The 17,379-nt window shown below is 35.8% G+C and overlaps 1 protein-coding gene across 18 annotated transcripts in view; it reads right to left on the reverse strand.

The window, feature by feature from the left end:
• The window catches only part of LOC117415040 (voltage-dependent calcium channel subunit alpha-2/delta-1-like), a 159,413-nt gene that overhangs the window by 37,642 nt on the left and 104,392 nt on the right, over positions 1 to 17,379 (reverse strand). For 15 of the 18 annotated variants that reach the window (XR_009329193.1, XM_059027349.1, XM_059027347.1 and 12 more), the window contains exons 11-18: positions 11,969 to 12,127; positions 11,150 to 11,254; positions 9,078 to 9,156; positions 8,636 to 8,685; positions 8,053 to 8,142; positions 3,231 to 3,320; positions 2,806 to 2,880; positions 2,438 to 2,512 (exon numbers count right to left, since the gene is read on the reverse strand). Coding sequence is in view for 16 of the 18 variants with exons in the window: in XM_059027349.1 (XP_058883332.1) it covers positions 2,438 to 2,512; positions 2,806 to 2,880; positions 3,231 to 3,320; positions 8,053 to 8,142; positions 8,636 to 8,685; positions 9,078 to 9,156; positions 11,150 to 11,254; positions 11,969 to 12,127 (723 nt within the window). In the remaining 2 variants the exon portion in view is untranslated. Of the gene's footprint in view, position 1; positions 1,925 to 2,437; positions 2,513 to 2,805; positions 2,881 to 3,230; positions 3,321 to 6,137; positions 6,357 to 8,052; positions 8,143 to 8,635; positions 8,686 to 9,077; positions 9,157 to 11,149; positions 11,255 to 11,968; positions 12,128 to 17,379 lie in introns of those variants that run through there. The other 3 variants (XR_009329194.1, XM_059027351.1, XM_059027352.1) reach the window with 3 other exon arrangements.

Raw genomic sequence — 17,379 nt, forward strand, 5'->3', positions numbered from 1 at the left:
GAAAAAGTAATACCCATGTAAATAATGCCCCTCTCGTTGTTATTAAGTACATTTTTTTAACCTGTACTGAGAAAATCACATTTTCCATGTAACATGCCTCAAACTGGCCAAGCAGGTTAAAACTAATTGAAAAAACTAAAAGTTTGAAAAGTGTAAAACCATGCTGTCTACTGAGAATAGAGTAGCGTCTAAGTGTGCCATAATGTTGGGATTCATTTGCAAAAGCTCTGCACAATACAAGATCTTAAAAAAAAATATGTCTTTCAAATATTCTGATCCATTAACTTTCATTCACAGGACAGTAACAGAAAACCGTCACTTACAGCATCCGGCAGACCTACAAGACTTCTGTGATTGATATGATGCACTGTAGTTCATCCAAACAAAGTCAATGTTTTAAATAAAGGGCTCTGTTTCATCTCATTCATGCCAATGCAAGTCATTTGATGTAGTGTGTGCTGGGATTAAAACACTGCACTAAACCCTGTTGTAACTCACACCAAGTACTACATTTGTAAGTGACTGAGCTAAAATAATATAAATATTACAAAAAAGAAATGTCTAGCTATTTTACCTCACTTACTACAACAGCTCACAGAGGCCTCTAAAACAATCCTTCATTCTCAATCCACCCTTTTACTGAAAGTAAAGAAAGATAAAACAAAAAAATAGCTATTTTCAGGAGAACTAGTTTTTATCTGTGGGTTTTCATATATAGTTCAGATTTTTGTATTTAATAAAAGAAGTTTCTACTGCAAAAAACAAACAAAACAACAAAATAAAACCAAAAAAATATATATATATCTTTCATGTCAGAAATTTAGTCGTGAATTTCATGATTATAATCCCAAAATTATGGCAGATAACTAACACTACAGCATATTCTCACCTCCTTGAACGTTAATGCATATTTGTTTTTACGTTTGATCCTACGGATCCTTTTCTAACGAAAGAGTAAAAGTTATGTTGGTTAGTAGGATCACTTCATTTACATACTACTGTAGTTAGTGTGGTAGTTCAAAGGCAGCTAACAGTTCTATATCATGTCACTTTATACCCACCCTACATGTGAAGTTGTCTGGTTCTGCTGAATAGGCAGTATAGGAATATGAAAATGCATATAATACAGAATATGATTGTGACACCTATACACAGCTGCCTTTGTAACTATGCATAAGCTTAAGTGAATTGTGTACCAATACTTACAGCATGCAGCACACCACACTGGTTATTAAACATTTGAATCAAATAGTCAATGCAATTCAAAGTAATCCAAGATTACTTCTAATCAGGGTCTGTGAAAACAGCTGTACATGTATCTTTTCTGTTAATATTACCATCATGTAAGCATTTCAAAACCGTATCACTACGACATCTTATTTAAGACAGGTACTTAAGTTTGATCTTACAGGAGCCACAATAGGCCTGAATATAATTGTGGCTTTCCCTCAAGATATATACAATGTATTCAGAGAATACCCTAATAATTAAATTACTGTCTAATAGACAATATACAGTTTAATATGTCAGATACTAAACATTTAGGCAACTAGATTAGCATATGGCATTTAAGACTGCAGTTTTATTACTAATACTGTTGCAGTTTTAGAACACAGAAACAGCACAGTAACTTTTTCATCATACTTCATGAGATGTTTCACTATAAAACCGGGTATTGATAAGAACCGCCTAAATCGATGTGCTTTCAATTTTTATTTGAAATCCACCACAATGCATGGCCTATTACTGCTACTTTTATGCTCATAGTATTTCACATTAAAATGTTCAGTACATTTTAACCAAATGAGACTCGCTAAAATTACATTTGTTATGCTGTGACCTGGGGCCTGTTTATATTTATATAATAAATTGACTGAAAGGCAATGCTAATTCATATGGCGGTCTTGTACTTCTGGTAGCAAGTCTGGAAAAGCATAAAAACACATTAGACTTTATAAAAAATACAAAATAGGCATAGCTGCCAAACATTTGCACAGGAGATGAGGGTTGCTTCATTAAGAAAGGGACAAAGGGATATTATGACAAAAAAGTAAACAAGTTTTTGATATCAGCAATCCCGTTGATATCAATTACACTATCTTTTACACTTTTTTACACTCAATTACACTAGAAAACCAGCTTTGAAATAATTTACTAAATATTATATATCGGTCCAGATGGTAAAGTAAGAGCTTTCTGTTTTCTAATTTAAACCACATGTTATGAAGTGGCTGAAGGCAGTAAATTTTGTTTTCAAGCATTGGGATTTCCTACTAAAAAAAACAAAAACATGGCACTTCATAATTAAAAAAAAAATGAATAGCTGGCCAATGAAAACATTTGCTCATGCAATACTGGTACACTTTACTGCAGATAAAAAAAAAAAAAAGCAGCAACTGAGAGAGTTGCCTATTTAGAGAAAAAAAGTTTCATATACCTTTGGTTGAAGGTTAGGATGGAGCAAAACATAGCCATTGGGGTCGATTGCAAAATAGTAACCATTTGGGCCAATCTGGAAAGGAAGAGAAAAGATGACGAAACCATCAAGTGTATAATCATTCTAATCCCAGGGACAGATTAAACCTGCTGTAGTTGGAACTACAGACTGTATTATAATAGAGGCCACATTTTAATAAGTCTCTTGTCAACTTGAAACTGATAAATCACAGTGCCTTGTGCAGCAGGTTGTTCTTTGTTTGGCGGGATATATTTTGATACACACTCGCGCCCCTTCTTTCCTTGCACGTATTTGATGCTTAACCATTGTTTCTTTTTTATATACTGCATTCTGGTTTTGATACTTACTGTAAAGCGAGGTGTGAGCCTCTTAATGTCCTCAAGAGACACGTCGATTGCCATAACTCCAAGAATCAGCTGATTCTGTTTGTTAAAAGAAAACACTGTGTGGTTAGGTATTAGTTGGTCATGGGATTCTTTCTCTCTATAGCGATGGCTTTATCACTGAATGTACTGTGGCACTCGAGGAGACCATAGGATTATATGAGCTAAAAACCTTCCTTTGAACATGTAATTCCATTGATTTATCCATTTATCCATCTGATTTCTGCTGTGTTACGAAAATATACATTTGACAGAGGACTGAGGGTGGCCCAATTGGCAATGGAATGTAATAGCTAGGTCACCAGTTGAATAACAGTTGTGGTTGCCTATAAATGGAGATCATTTGCATCAGCTACCAATGCCTGATGAAATAAGAAAACGATTCACACCTGTCTTGGAACAGCACCTTTCTCATTTGACTTGAGCTCTTTGGTTTTGTTGAAGACTGGCAGTGTTCCTGTGATAACAAGACCAAGTTCCTATTGGACAAACAAAGTGACACAAATACATACAAACACAAAGAGATAGAAACAAGAAAATGTGGACAATTAGCACATTTCTGTCATAATATTACATTATCAACTTATGTTGGCTAATAGAATATTCAATATTGTGACAATCTAGAGGTGGCAGCACTTGGCACTGTGGATCTGGTGTGGATTCGGCAATCTAGGAATGCATTATGGTGCACTACAATATTCTGTATAATTATTATGAATTAAGAAAAGAAGGTGCCATTATAGTGATAAAAATACATTTTGAGAAAATAAAATATTATTGTATATACAATAAAAATGCGTGTTTTCGTTCTTATAAATTACATGAAAAGGAAAAAGTTGATAATGTCAAAGCGCAATGCAAATTGTATGTTATTTTGTCACAACATCCTTTATATTTCCAGTAACAGGCAGATGATAGCTACAATAACAGGTCAACAGCCTGCTGACCACGAAACAGAACAGATACATCCATCATTTTGTGAATGCACGTAACTAGAAACTGGTTTAAACCAGTATTCAAGTCTGCTCATTACTCTTCAGATATGAAAGTCATTTATTGTAACCATATGCAGTCATTGCACAGAAAAATGAGTGTACAGCTCTGGCCAAAAGTTTGGCATCACCCTATAGAATTAACTAATTTTGCTTCATCAATGTGACCTGCAGAATAATGTTACGTTAACATATTGAATTACATAGCGTTTTGTGATTTTCCATAGAATTAATGAAAAAATTGAAAAATGGCTTCTGGTAGACTTTTATGATATTATGTTGTAGGTTCTTTGATTACATGATGTTACATAAAATATCTAAATTATGTTCATATAGTTATTATTTTTTTTTTTTATTATTATTATGTCTCATCCTAAAATTCTAGGTAATGCAAAACTTTTGGCCATAGTCCATAAAAAGTGCCTGAAATTCAAATGTGTGTAACAGGATGAATAAATTGAAAGTTTATTCTTTGTGATTATCCTACAGGGAAGATAGATGTGTATTTATCTTTAGAATCCATCCCAGTTGAACAGGACTATACGTGTATATTTCAGTGCTGTGTGAGGCGCTGCCGTTACAGATTTGGACCTGTGCAATTGTAATGGCGTTACAACAAAGCTTGTTTTATTTATACAGTGGTTACATCGTTTACATCGTGTGTGGTTGTGTGTGTAAGCCACAAGTCTTTATTAATAGAAATTATTCTGTGTTTGACATCTGCTATATAGCTTTCTATCTTTCTATATAAAGTAAGCAATTGTTCATATCTGCTATAGGCCAGTTCAGTGCCATTAGTGTTTATGGACTCTTTTCTGTCACGAACAGTACACCTTTTCACAAATTAAAAAAAAAAAAAAAAAAAAAAAAAACACATTCAGGGGTAGATGTACTAAGATGGGCCAGTCGCAGAGCAAACATAGTGCAATTTGCATTTCTGTTGCAACAATTCACAAAGTATACATTTTGTCGTATGTACAAAGAGAAAATATGTTAATAAAGAGAGCTGCAATATACTAATTTAAATATTTGTTGCGCCACATTGGTGTACAATGCGAATAAAATATGATTTTAAATGTAAACTAAATGATTTTAGCGTTTTGTAATTATTATTATTATTATTGTTATTATTATTATTAGTGGTAGTAGTCGTAGTAGTAGCCTAGACAATTAACCACAATAGGCAGCATGAAGTGGAGTGAATCATTTAGGCGGTATGTTGCTGTTAAAGTGAGTTTCAAGAATCTGCTTTAGAGGTCTCCTGAAGATAAGACCACTCTGCTGTCAACCAGATTGACTCAGATGGTTGATCTGGTTTATAATACTCCAATATTCCATTTACTTTTTTATAAAAAGCATGACCTTTTATTTAAAATGGTAAACCACTGTTGAACCTTTGTTCTACATTTATCAAACAAGTAATACAAGTTGAAGAAGTGCAATGAAAATGTTACATACAATAAAAAGAATTACTGAACAGCTCCACCTAGTGCTTCGATTTAAGATCTGTGCTGCTTTATCAATCATAAAGCAGGGTAATAATCTTGAGCATGCCAGTGCATCTATCTATCTATCTGTCTATCTATCTATCTATCTATCTGTCTATCTATCTGTCTATCTATCTATCTATCTATCTATCTATCCATGGTCCTTACAAATTAGTTTCATACAGGTATGGCATATGAAATTTGCAAAACAGGTATTATCAACCAGGTTTGCAAGGGAACAGGTGCAAGCCACAAATAACATGCAAGAATATGTATTTATGCAAATGAATTTCGGAATGATTTAATAGGATATATTAGTAATGTGGTCTATTGTAGTGATCTAAGCAGCAGCAGATCTTAAAATCAACTGCCTCTTAATCTACATTAATCCGACAGGCGTTTTCCCCTGGGGGGTTTATTGATCTCTTAAATTCAGTAAAAATACAGTGGTTAGCATTTCATTGGGTTAACATGTTAAATGATATTTTTGATCATTAAAATAGACCCCAATGTGTTTGTGATGTTCTGCATCCACCCATGTGGTTTACTCGTGAACAAGATGTACCTCAGTGTACCTTCCTATATACTTTCAGAGGTACAAATAAGTAATAGCATCTTCATTGTAACTTTTTTTTCTTTAACATGTTTATGTCCTAGCATTGTGCTTTGCTTTACCATATTGTAAACATAATGCACTGTATGGATCATTGTGACAAAGACGGCTGGAGTGGGTGGCGTCAGACCAGAGCCAGGAAATAAAACGACAGAGAGGTGTGGTTTGGTGGAGCTGAGCGAATGGTTTCGCTCAGCATTTTATTAACAGAACAGAAAATAAAAAGGTTGTACAAACAAAACACAGGACACAGCACTTCACGCCAAAATAAAGAGACAAACAAAAACGAACACACACTAACAAACAGGGACGAACACTAAACAAACACGTACTGTGCTGGTCCTCCAGCACCACGTAGCAATTGCTCACTTTCTCTTTCTCGTTCTCGTTCTCTTTCTCCTCACTCTCTCACCTTCTTTCGCCCTGAACACACAACCCCGAGTGAATGAAAAATGTGCCTATATGTACTGTTGTGCTGGGATTCAATTACTAATTAATGATTCACTTGAATCCCAGCACGTGAATGAATTACGTGCAACCCCGTGCTCACATATTACATACTTTAACGTACGTGAAGTGATTTGTGCCATCCTCGTGCCTAAATACAAATCTACATTTTTAAATACACGTGAAACACAGACCCGTTTATATCCTGTGTACCAATGACTATACACCAACATTTAACACACCATACGCAACATACAACATATAAATGCACACAGGGGCGGAGCACATTGCCACAATCATATATTGAAATGAGGAGTTTACATGCTGCATCATGCTTGTGTTAAACAGGGATTGACAAACTCGCAGAAAAGATAATCCTGGGAAAGTAATATACAATTAACAGATTCCCACATGTTTGACTGCAGATTATCCAAATGAAAAGCCTGTTTAGCACACACCTTACTCATGTATTTACATACAAAAGTTTGTTATTGATAGTATGAGGGTGTTGTTACTTATGGGCACCATTGTGCATTTTTAAGCAGTAAATAAACAACAGCACTTACCTTACAACAAAATTCCAAATTACTAGTGTTAAAGACAAAGCAACTTGGTATCACTATAGCAGAAGAGATTGTCAGATTCATTCTTACACACTGTAGATTTATAGGGGCTGACATAAGGATCAGCGCAGTGCAAACAATTGCGGCTGCAAAATCCAGTTTGCCTAGCGGCCAGGAGCAATACAAATTACTCAACACACACAAATAATGAGCTGCAATCATGAGGGTGACAATGAGCGCCGCCTGTGCATCGGGCTATTTAGCGGCTGCACTTACAGCCCAGAGGTGAGGTGAGTTAGCTGAAATTGAGTTATTTGGAAAAGCCTCAGCCAACATCAGTTATGCTACCAATGAGACCATATGGTCCTCTATAGTGGAGAAAGTCAATGCTGTCGTGTTACCAGGAGGGCAATCAACCAGGTGATGAAAAGGTGGCCGGACCTGCGGCGTCGAACAAAAGTGAAACCCGCAACGCAGCACAGGCATGCAGAAGGACCAGGAGGCAGGCCGCCATCCACATCACAGCTGACACCATTGGAGAGGCAAGCGGAGAGGACAATCCACCCCAAAAAAATTTACCCTGAGTTTGAAAATCCTTACATCTCATTATAATGTGTGTACCCGCATAGTATTCTAGATCCCTGCCCAATTCCTTGCTTTTTTCTTCATTTGAATACATTTCAATGTCATTTAAATGGATAATGATGGCAAAGTGCTAATTTGATAGTGTGTGCTGAACAGCAGGTAAAAATCATTCTTTACATACGCCGCATTTTTAGTGACTGCTAAAGTCCCACTTTACACCAGCTAAACACGTTTTTTGGCAGCAATATGGGTGTTTTGCAACCTCAAATCACTTTGCACGTATCCTTACATCGGCCCCATAATGTATGTGTTTTGTGAGCAATAAGATTAAACTAACAATTTAGCATATACATTTTAAACAAATATACAGTATATATATATATATATATATATATATATATATATATATATATAGGTTGGAAAGGAGGTATAACTGCAGTGTACACAAAGGGTTTAAATGATTATAAAATAATTTATTCTTCAGCTGTGTAGAAAGAAAAGTAAACAGGTATATAAACACATACCAGTGCATCCAAGTACACATTTGTCCATTGTACTTGTTTGGCCCTCTTATCAGCCAACACCATTGGTCTTCCCAACACGTCAAGGTACTCCTAAGAATAAAAACACAGTTGTAACATTTTCTTTAACATGCTTCTTAAGCCCCTTTCACACACAAATGACACTACTGAGCGGTCTCAAAATCTTTAAAATACCCATTCACACAGCAAATTGCGCAATCTATGCAGGTATAATACTGTCATAACCCTTCCACACAATAAAGAGATCCTGTGAGTGCAACTTTCAAACCGGTCAGTCAACAAATCATTTCCATGGCAACGGCGAATCGCACCATGCCGGTACAGAATTTCACACAGGAGTTAAGACAAGGTGGTTCAGAGACGGCATAAAATATGACGGCTCTGTAACTGGATAGGCAATTCACACAGACTAAAATACTGCATCAGTGCCGGTTCTGAGCCTGTGTGAAAGGGGTATTCGAAAACTGAGTGACTGTTAAAGAGTCATTGGGGCATTTCAACAGAAATAGAAAGATATGTATAATATATGCTGGACTTTCAATGAGAAGATATGATGAAAGGTTACCTGAGTGTTGATCCTTATGGCTCCAATGGATGGAATTTCGTAATAGTGACCTGTGAAATAACATTTTGAAATATATAAATCTACTTCTGTCCCAGAAGATATATTATGTAATAATTAGGAACATAGATTTAAAAGCAGAATGCGAAAGCAGATACAAAGGTATAATTTGTAGCCATTTTGTGGTAAGTAAAAACTCTAGGCAAAATGCCCCCATAATACATGTTTTAGTGTGACACTACTTGTAGGTTTAGATTGAAGCACTTGGTGAAATGTTTGTCTACTTGTTTTACTTTATAGCTCTGCGTATGTGCTACAGATCACCTACATATAGTACTGGCAAACTTAAAGGGTATGGTTTGCTTTCTTTTTGAAATTTGCAACCAACTACATACTCTATATACCATTTCTTTTATAAAGGCTTTACTAGAAAAAAGAAAAATACCTTTATTGGCACAGGCCATCCACTGAATTGGGCCTTTATCATAGTTGTGTTGACCAACAGAGAATGTAAATACACGGACCTAAAGAATCAAGAAATTCAAGTATTTACAATCGCCTTTTAACAAAATAATACAAGAAAAGAGAGCCAATGGTCAGTCCAATCAATATAAACTGTAAAAACACTGGCAAAATGATACATTAAATATAAATTAATGTTAAGTCTATGATTCAATGTCTTTATATTTGTCATGTTAGGGTGTGTATTGCTGTGAATAATCACACTTTCCTACTATCATTGCACCCTATTCCTAGTTACTTTTGTACACAATGCCCTTCACATGCCATGTTGTGTACATTCACTTAATCCTGGGGAAAACAATTAAACAATATGCAAAACCTATATATAAGGAATGTAGCAATTTTAATATACTGTAAGTGGAGAAAGTGACACAATAAAGACCAACATTTGTGAATCAGTAGAGGGTCAAATCAAATGATTGTATAGGATGAATCCACTATTTATAGCAATATTACTCCTTTACCTAGAGGATCTCCTTGGTTACAGCACACATCAATGCCCTTACATCCATAGCTGCTGTCAGGTCGTCAAGGCTGCTTATCATTTACCCAATACTAATATCCCTTTTCAAAATGGGCATATGTCCAAAGAAATATTGCTAAGGGGGGAACAGAAATAATCTACACCAAAAACATGTGCTGGAAAGTATTTTATAATAGTACATATAATATTAAAAAGGAAACAGGAAGCACAGTATAATTTTTTGGTTTTAAGCTTTGTCATTAAGGGTCCACAGATGACATATGATTTCTTTGATATCATAAAAAATGGTTGCTTTGGTACATATTGATCAAGGGCTGAGCCAAGTAAATGCTTGGCTCAGCTGGAGTGGATGCATTATATCACCCCACTATATTATACATAATCTGGTTGTGGGGTCTTACAACTTGAATTAAAGCTGAAACACTACTTCAAATAAAGTACTTTGTGTATGTATTGGTATATATATATATATATATATATATATATATATATATATATATATATATATATATATATATATATATATAAAATATAGAAACTTGCCCTCCATAAAGCTACATTTGCATATAACCCTGTCTTAAGAACACCATCACATCTGGTAGTAAAGGAAATGGTTCTCATTTGGGGAAGGGTAAACTAGATGCCATCCTTTTGATGAAGTTGGCCCATATGTATAATGTCAAAAATAGTCACACACAGAATTAATTGGAGTGGTTTCCCCCCAAAGAACTACAGGAGATATTAATAATAATAATAATAATAATAATAATAATAATAATACCATTATACACCGCTGTAACAATTACTATAGTCACACAACTATTGTTTTGAGATTCATTAGGGTGCTACCCTAAATCCCTTGTTTTAGAAACATACAGGGTATTAATGCTTGTGACAGGGTAGCCATCTGCCGTGTGGGTGTGTGCATTCACTGCTGAGTGACAGGCAGGAGACTGAGACAGAGGTTGAAGTTGATACGCCCCGCAGACAAACAGGATTTATTTACATATCAAGACACTACCAGCAATGGTTGCACACACAACACAGTGTACGAAAACTCTGGTAGGATCTACAATATCTGAACTAATCTTCTCTGTTAAATAATAAACTAATGTTTCTGAAGAGGCTGATCATGACGGATAAACACTTAGGGCAGCTATGTGACAGGCGGATACGCGATGGATTACTGTAATAATAATTGTTAATGTCTTTCTATGCTGTTTTTGACAAAAAACGTATTTTGGCCATAGTACATTCACTGTGTATCTTTTTTTTCTTCCCAAAAGTCACCTTGGTCAAATGTAATAAGCAAGGCAAACTGTATGGATGCTGTCGACGTTGAAAGGATTCGTCTTTCCTTCTCTGTTAACGTCAGTCATTTAAAATCTCACTCTGTACTTAATATTTGGAGGGAATACTTTTTATGAAAATAAAACTTAAATACTCCCCATAATACTGTCCATTGAAAGCACCATGATCCAGGCCTGGTGTAAAGTCTCTAGCTACAGTACCTTCTTTTCTGGGTTGTATTTCTCAAAGATCTCCTGAGCTCGCTCTTCCCCTCCGTCAGTGAACAGCATGATGATCTTGTTGCAGTTGGCTCGAGAGACATTAAACTGGAAAGGATAGAAATGTAAACACCTTAAAAAGAAAACCCTTGCAAAAAAAACCTATATTATGGCTTGTCTGGATATCAGTCACATTTGAACAATTTCTGTGTGTAACCTTAGAAGCTATAGAGCATGCAAACTGAATAACTGAACAGATAGAGCACAAGTCAGGTTCGGAAAGGGTTAAATGTCTTTAGGCAATTTGTTTTTATAAAGGAATCCATTGAGGTCAGTTGCTGACCCTGTATCACCTCAAGTCAAAATGGAAATGTAATCAATGAAATAATATTGTTTTCCAGCAGATGGCACTTTTTCACAATCATGCATGATGTATACTTGACCAGTTTTGCTTGTTTTCTGTATAAACAAAACAGTAGTTGTTTTTAAGTTTGAGTGAACTGATTTGCTAAATTATTAGAATAAATAAAAAAAACAAATAAAAACATACACACGACTGTAGACAGTGTCACTTGATCTGACTTAATGGCTTGTATTACTGAGATCTTGAAAACAACAGCAGATAATTTTTATTTTTTTTAATTACCAGTGAGTTTATGAACACATCCTTTAAGATTTCAGTGGTAACCAGACAATGACATGCAACTACATTGCATGCTTAAAATAATGAACACAAAATAGGTGTTTAACTTAAGCTTCTTTAACTTAAATAAAAAAAAAAGAAATGTCAAGCTACCACTAAAGCAGCCCTGTAACACTTACATTTGACAGCTGCTCAAAGGCAAAGCTGAAGCCCTTTTTGTAATCTGTGATTCCCTTCGCTAAGATCTCATGAACTGCATCTTTCAGCACCTTCTTATTGCGGACATTGGCTTGGACAAGATGGGTGAAACAACTGACATTCTTGGCATCGTTGTTGAACTAAAACAGAGAAAAAACAAACAGCGAGTGGTTAAAATGGGTTTCAGCTCTGTGTCTACAGCTTGAATTATATGGGTCCAGTGTTAAACCATGGGCTCTTAAACCATACAGCCCACTGAAATCAGAGAGCTTTTTTTTTTTTTTTAAACATATACCATGTGATTTAAGGTCGACTACTAACAATTTCTTATCTCTTCAGGGTCCATTTCTTCTTGTCACAAAAATGTTTCCCCTCACAGTGTGCTGATTAATTAGACTTCAAAAGCTGTGTGTGTGTGAAGCATCAGCATGTCTGTACAGTGCTTTCTGTCCTGTCTTTGATCAATCTCTGCATGTTTTAAACTCCTAATGAGCTGGCAATCTAATGGACAGGTCCTGGAGGCCTGGAGAAGAGCCTGCTACAGGCCTGCCAGCTATATTCAGACTGGGTGTTAAAATGTATTATACTCAATGAGAGAGAACGCTAGTAACACATCAGCAAACACATAGTGCTGGCGCTTAGGTCATTATTTTTAATTCATATTATTTGGTCCCCATAGACACCATAGTTTCTGCAGCTAATTTCTGCATAAATTCAATAGGTAATCATATGTTAGGTAATATATAATTGACACTTGGAATGAAGTGTGTGTGCTTTTTACAACTGTAGTTAAGAAAGGTGCCAGAAAGTAGACACAGCTGCTCTCCAGTATATGCAAACATTCACTGACATTGAATCTGGCAGCTGACTGTCAAAACAAGATCTTTAGAGGCAGAATAAAAAAAAGAACTCACTGTATCAAGAGTTATTTTATATCTGCCAATATGTCCGGGGAATGTATAATAGACTTGTCCTGGGAATGTGTTCTAAACTTGCCTGGGAATGTGTAATAGACTTGTCCTGGGAATGTGTAATAGACTTGTCCTGGGAATGTGTTCTAAACTTGCCTGGGAATGTGTAATAGACTTGTCCTGGGAATGTGTTATAAACTTGCCTGGGAATGTGTAATAGACCTGTCCTGGGAATGTGTTATAAACTTGCCTGGGAATGTGTAATAGACTTGTCCTGGGAATGTGTAATAGACTTGTCCTGGGAATGTGTAATAGACTTGCCTGGGAATGTGTAATAGAACTTTCCTGGGAATGGGTTATAAACTTGCCTGGGAATGTGTAATAGACCTGTCCTGGGAATGTGTAATAGACTTGTCCTGGGAATGTGTAATAGACTTGTCCTGGGAATGTGTAATAGACTTGCCTGGGAATGTGTAATAGACTTGCCTGGGAATGTGTAATAGACCTTTCCTGGGAATGGGTTATAAACTTGCCTGGGAATGTGTAATAGACTTGCCTAGGAATGTGTAATAGACCTGTCCTGGGAATGTGTAATAGACTTGCCTGGGAATGTGTAATAGAATTGTCCTAGCCCAATGAATAGGAAATATTTCCCATGTTTTCCTCAACAATAAATGTCAATAGCATGTTTATTGCTATTTTAAATATGAACTACTATTTCACAGTATATGGTTCTGGGTTCTGGAGCTCTAATACTGTTATTAGCATTTGTCTCTATTTGCCTTTACCTGGCTTTGAGCTTGTCTGGAGAATCCTGTGTCAGGACTGAACAACCTTCTTAAGTGCCATTTATATCATGTGACAATGTGACCTTTCAACTCTGCCAGTCCCACCTGCTCTCTCTGTCTGTTAATATGCTGAGTAGGTGGAGCTGGCAGTGTTGACAAATCACATGATTTGGATGGAATTAAACAGGATGCTCAGACCCGGCACTTAGGATTCTCCAGACAAGATAAAAGAAAGCTGAAATGCAGATTTAGAAAAAAATGCTAAAAACTGAGTAGTCGAGCTACAGTACCTCTCAGAATGATTGCAAACATCATGAAATAGGAAGACAAAAAAGACATGACTTGCTCTTTAAATTGTGTGTCAATCATTCAACCCTTATCCAATAAGTGGCAAGTAGCAGTGGTAGTTTCATAGACAGTTATGCTACTGGATTTTCCTTGCGTCACAAGCTAGGCAGCTTTGTGTCCTAGTTTTGATCCCTATATGAAATGAGCAGCACACAATGGAGCTGATTAGATTAGACCTTGTATGAAACTAAATCCAGCTTTACCAGTTTCCCTTTATATACAAGGCTACAGTAATAGGATAATGGGGTTAATCTCCAGGGGAACTGCGTCAAATTCTGTGTACTCTAAGAGATCTTCCAAGCATATAGGCTAAATTAGTAGCACGATTGGATTATCCCTTTATTGTAGAAATGTCCATATATTTATCTGTGAGGGAAGTAACAAGTACAGTCATAGTTGTATGTTTTGTATCAATACAGGTTAATACAAAAATAAATCAAAATATCAGCATGTATTACTGCTATTCAGGTACTACAATAAAATAACTTCAATGGGACGATCTGTCCCAATCCTAGAAGTCATTCATATTTTTCACTTTACACATTAATTACACTCACTTTCATTTTGTAGGTAGGACAAAACACTTTTTGTAATTCTATTCCAGTGATATGCTTAACTGAAAGCAATCATTGACAGTTAATTACACGGTACAATTCATGTGAAAAAATTAACAGCAAGCAGCAGTGGATCAGAAAAGAAAAGTGAAAAAAGTGACCTGTTTTGTAGTGAGTAAAATTGTCAGCTCCTTGGATGAAAGGAAAATGAACCTCCAAGCAAATTTTAAATCACTCAATAAGGAACTCTATTGCTACTGATTGGTACAGATGAGGTCAAATGAGGGCAAGGCAGCCAGTATTGTTGTGAAAGGGAATTACTACCCTAGCAGCACCTTTTTAAACAGAATACATTGCACTAAATTAAAATACTTCAACTATGTTGCTTAATTTTTGTTATGCAAACTGTTTTCATTTGCTGGAGGTTTTGCAATTGTCTTGTCTGGACTAACTGCTGGAGTGTCTATTAGAAACTGTTTCTCTAATGGGCATAGAACAGTGAATGGAACAGGTGAGGCTGTTAGAGTCTCAAGGACATTAATGAATACATATTTTCATAAGTTTAAAGTAGAGAAAACATGTGTGGGAGTAATATGAAAAAAGTATTGTACTGTATGTGTTTCTTTTTACATCTGGAAAGTGACAGAAAGTACTTCTTTCCTTTATAACTTGAAAGAATTAGATTGCATGGTATGCTCATCTCTGGGTTTGCTATCTATTTTTACTGTTACTTGAGAGCTCAATCAAGATGTTCAGCTATACATTAATTATGCTGTTTATAACAGTTAGATGGATTATATGGTTCCGTGCATGTCGTAAATAGTACACAAATAAACCTGCACTGAATTTAATTATACACATTCCAAATGCCAGACTAAGCCTGAGGGTTTTAGCAAAGATAGAGCTCCTCTGAACAATTTGGGATTTTAATTGCCTTTGATTGATTTCATTTTTTGTTTTTAATTAGTATGGTTTCCCACAGACCAGTGTGCTCAGAGCAACCATATTCTCGGTAAAAGCCTACCGCTGTAGGCAAAGACATCTTTTTTTTTTTTTTTTTTAAAGGAAAGGCAGTCAGGAACAACTGCTGTTTTTCTGTACAATAAAATTAAATCGGTTAAAAAAAAAATAAATAAATAAAATAAAATAATAAGCCAGTGGTATAACATTAACTTTTTCTCCCCCGAACCCATAGCCTGCCCTGCAATCATAAACATATTAAACACTCTGTGTCCACATTAGAGAGCATGTCCCTAAATCATTGCTTGCTGTGATTGAATTGCTGCTGCTATCGTCTCCTGCTAACTGCTATCAAGGAATATAACGGGATTAGGAAAGGCAGCAGAAGCATTACTCACTCATTTACTCTCTCCAGACAGCAGGGTCCATTTTTATTCATGCTCCATTTCTTAATAAGCATAGCCAGAATTCTACCCTAACCACTTACTTGTTAACTTCACCATCCTTTTTTTTTTTTTTTTTTTTTTTTAAAAATCAATATAAACCTAAATACATACATTAAGAAAACCAGAATAATTTAATAATTTTAAAACATTATCCATCATAATTTGTGACTGTCCATTATTCACCTCCTAGAATACTTTATTTAAATAGTATACATGATGCATACAGCGGGTAAAAAAAATAAGGTGACATAAATACATGATGAATGACAGGAGGGTTATTTGTTGCCTTCCCTATTCATAACCTTGCTCAGCAAATACCTTGGTGTCCCTGAATAGATCATCGTCCCCTTCTTCAAACACATGTACAAGATTTTAATAAGAAAGCTATCTCATGTAGTGGAACCCTAAATGTAACCCATCATTTTAGCAATATACAACGACTGGGAATGGGGCATTTGCTTCCTATTTTACCCCACCCTAACCCCTTGCTTACTAAATGTTTAGGTATAACTTAATATATAAAATGTCCTCCACATAGCACCCATTTCCTACTAATTCATAACAGGGTGGGCCATTTTTTCTTCATTTTCCAAAACAAATGGGTTTTGAAGGCCTCCAGTTCCAATATTTAAAATATATTTCAAGAGGGTAAAACTATGTATTCAGAGATACCAAGGTATGTAGTAAACAAGAGGTCTGCGTGGGGTAAAATGGGCAATTGACCCACTTCTGGTCGCTCTTAATTAATTTATTCATCTTTTTTATTCAATGTATACACACACTTACATTTTTTAATGATATTATAATGCAATGTTTATGCCAGCCTTTCAAAACACTTCACAAAAAAAAGTTAAAAAGATAATGAGCAGGTATATTGTCAACCAAGTTAAACCTGGAGACAATTAAAATGGAGACACCCCTTATAAAAGTTTACCACAGCAAAAGCATAGCAAAGTGTAATAAAGCAGAGTGAAAGCATGGTAAAACCTAGGAAAGCATTTTAAAGCCCACAGAGGTATGGTAAAGCATATAGCAAAACATGACACAGCATGGTAAACTACAGGAAATGTATAGGATGCAAACGTGCGCTCTCTGACTGCATGACACACTGGTAGTGCCAAGACAGACACAAAGTTATCCCACAGAAAATATACTCATTCTTTTCCCTTGTAACAGGGCGGAAGGCTGGGTGCGACCCCACACACCACAAACAAAAGAGCCGGGTTCGTCTGCATTTGTGGTTACAGAGCTTCTAACCTCATCTCATCTCACCGACAGGGGACAGAATCCATAACAGAAGTGTATGACCTGCATGCTTTCTCTGCGTCAAGAAAACAAATCTATTTATTTAATGGGAAAACAAGGCCCACATCTGTTCACATGTT

The sequence above is a fragment of the Acipenser ruthenus genome, chromosome 7 (genome assembly GCF_902713425.1).
Source record: "Acipenser ruthenus chromosome 7, fAciRut3.2 maternal haplotype, whole genome shotgun sequence".
In the NCBI taxonomy this organism is placed as follows: Eukaryota; Metazoa; Chordata; class Actinopteri; order Acipenseriformes; family Acipenseridae; genus Acipenser; species Acipenser ruthenus.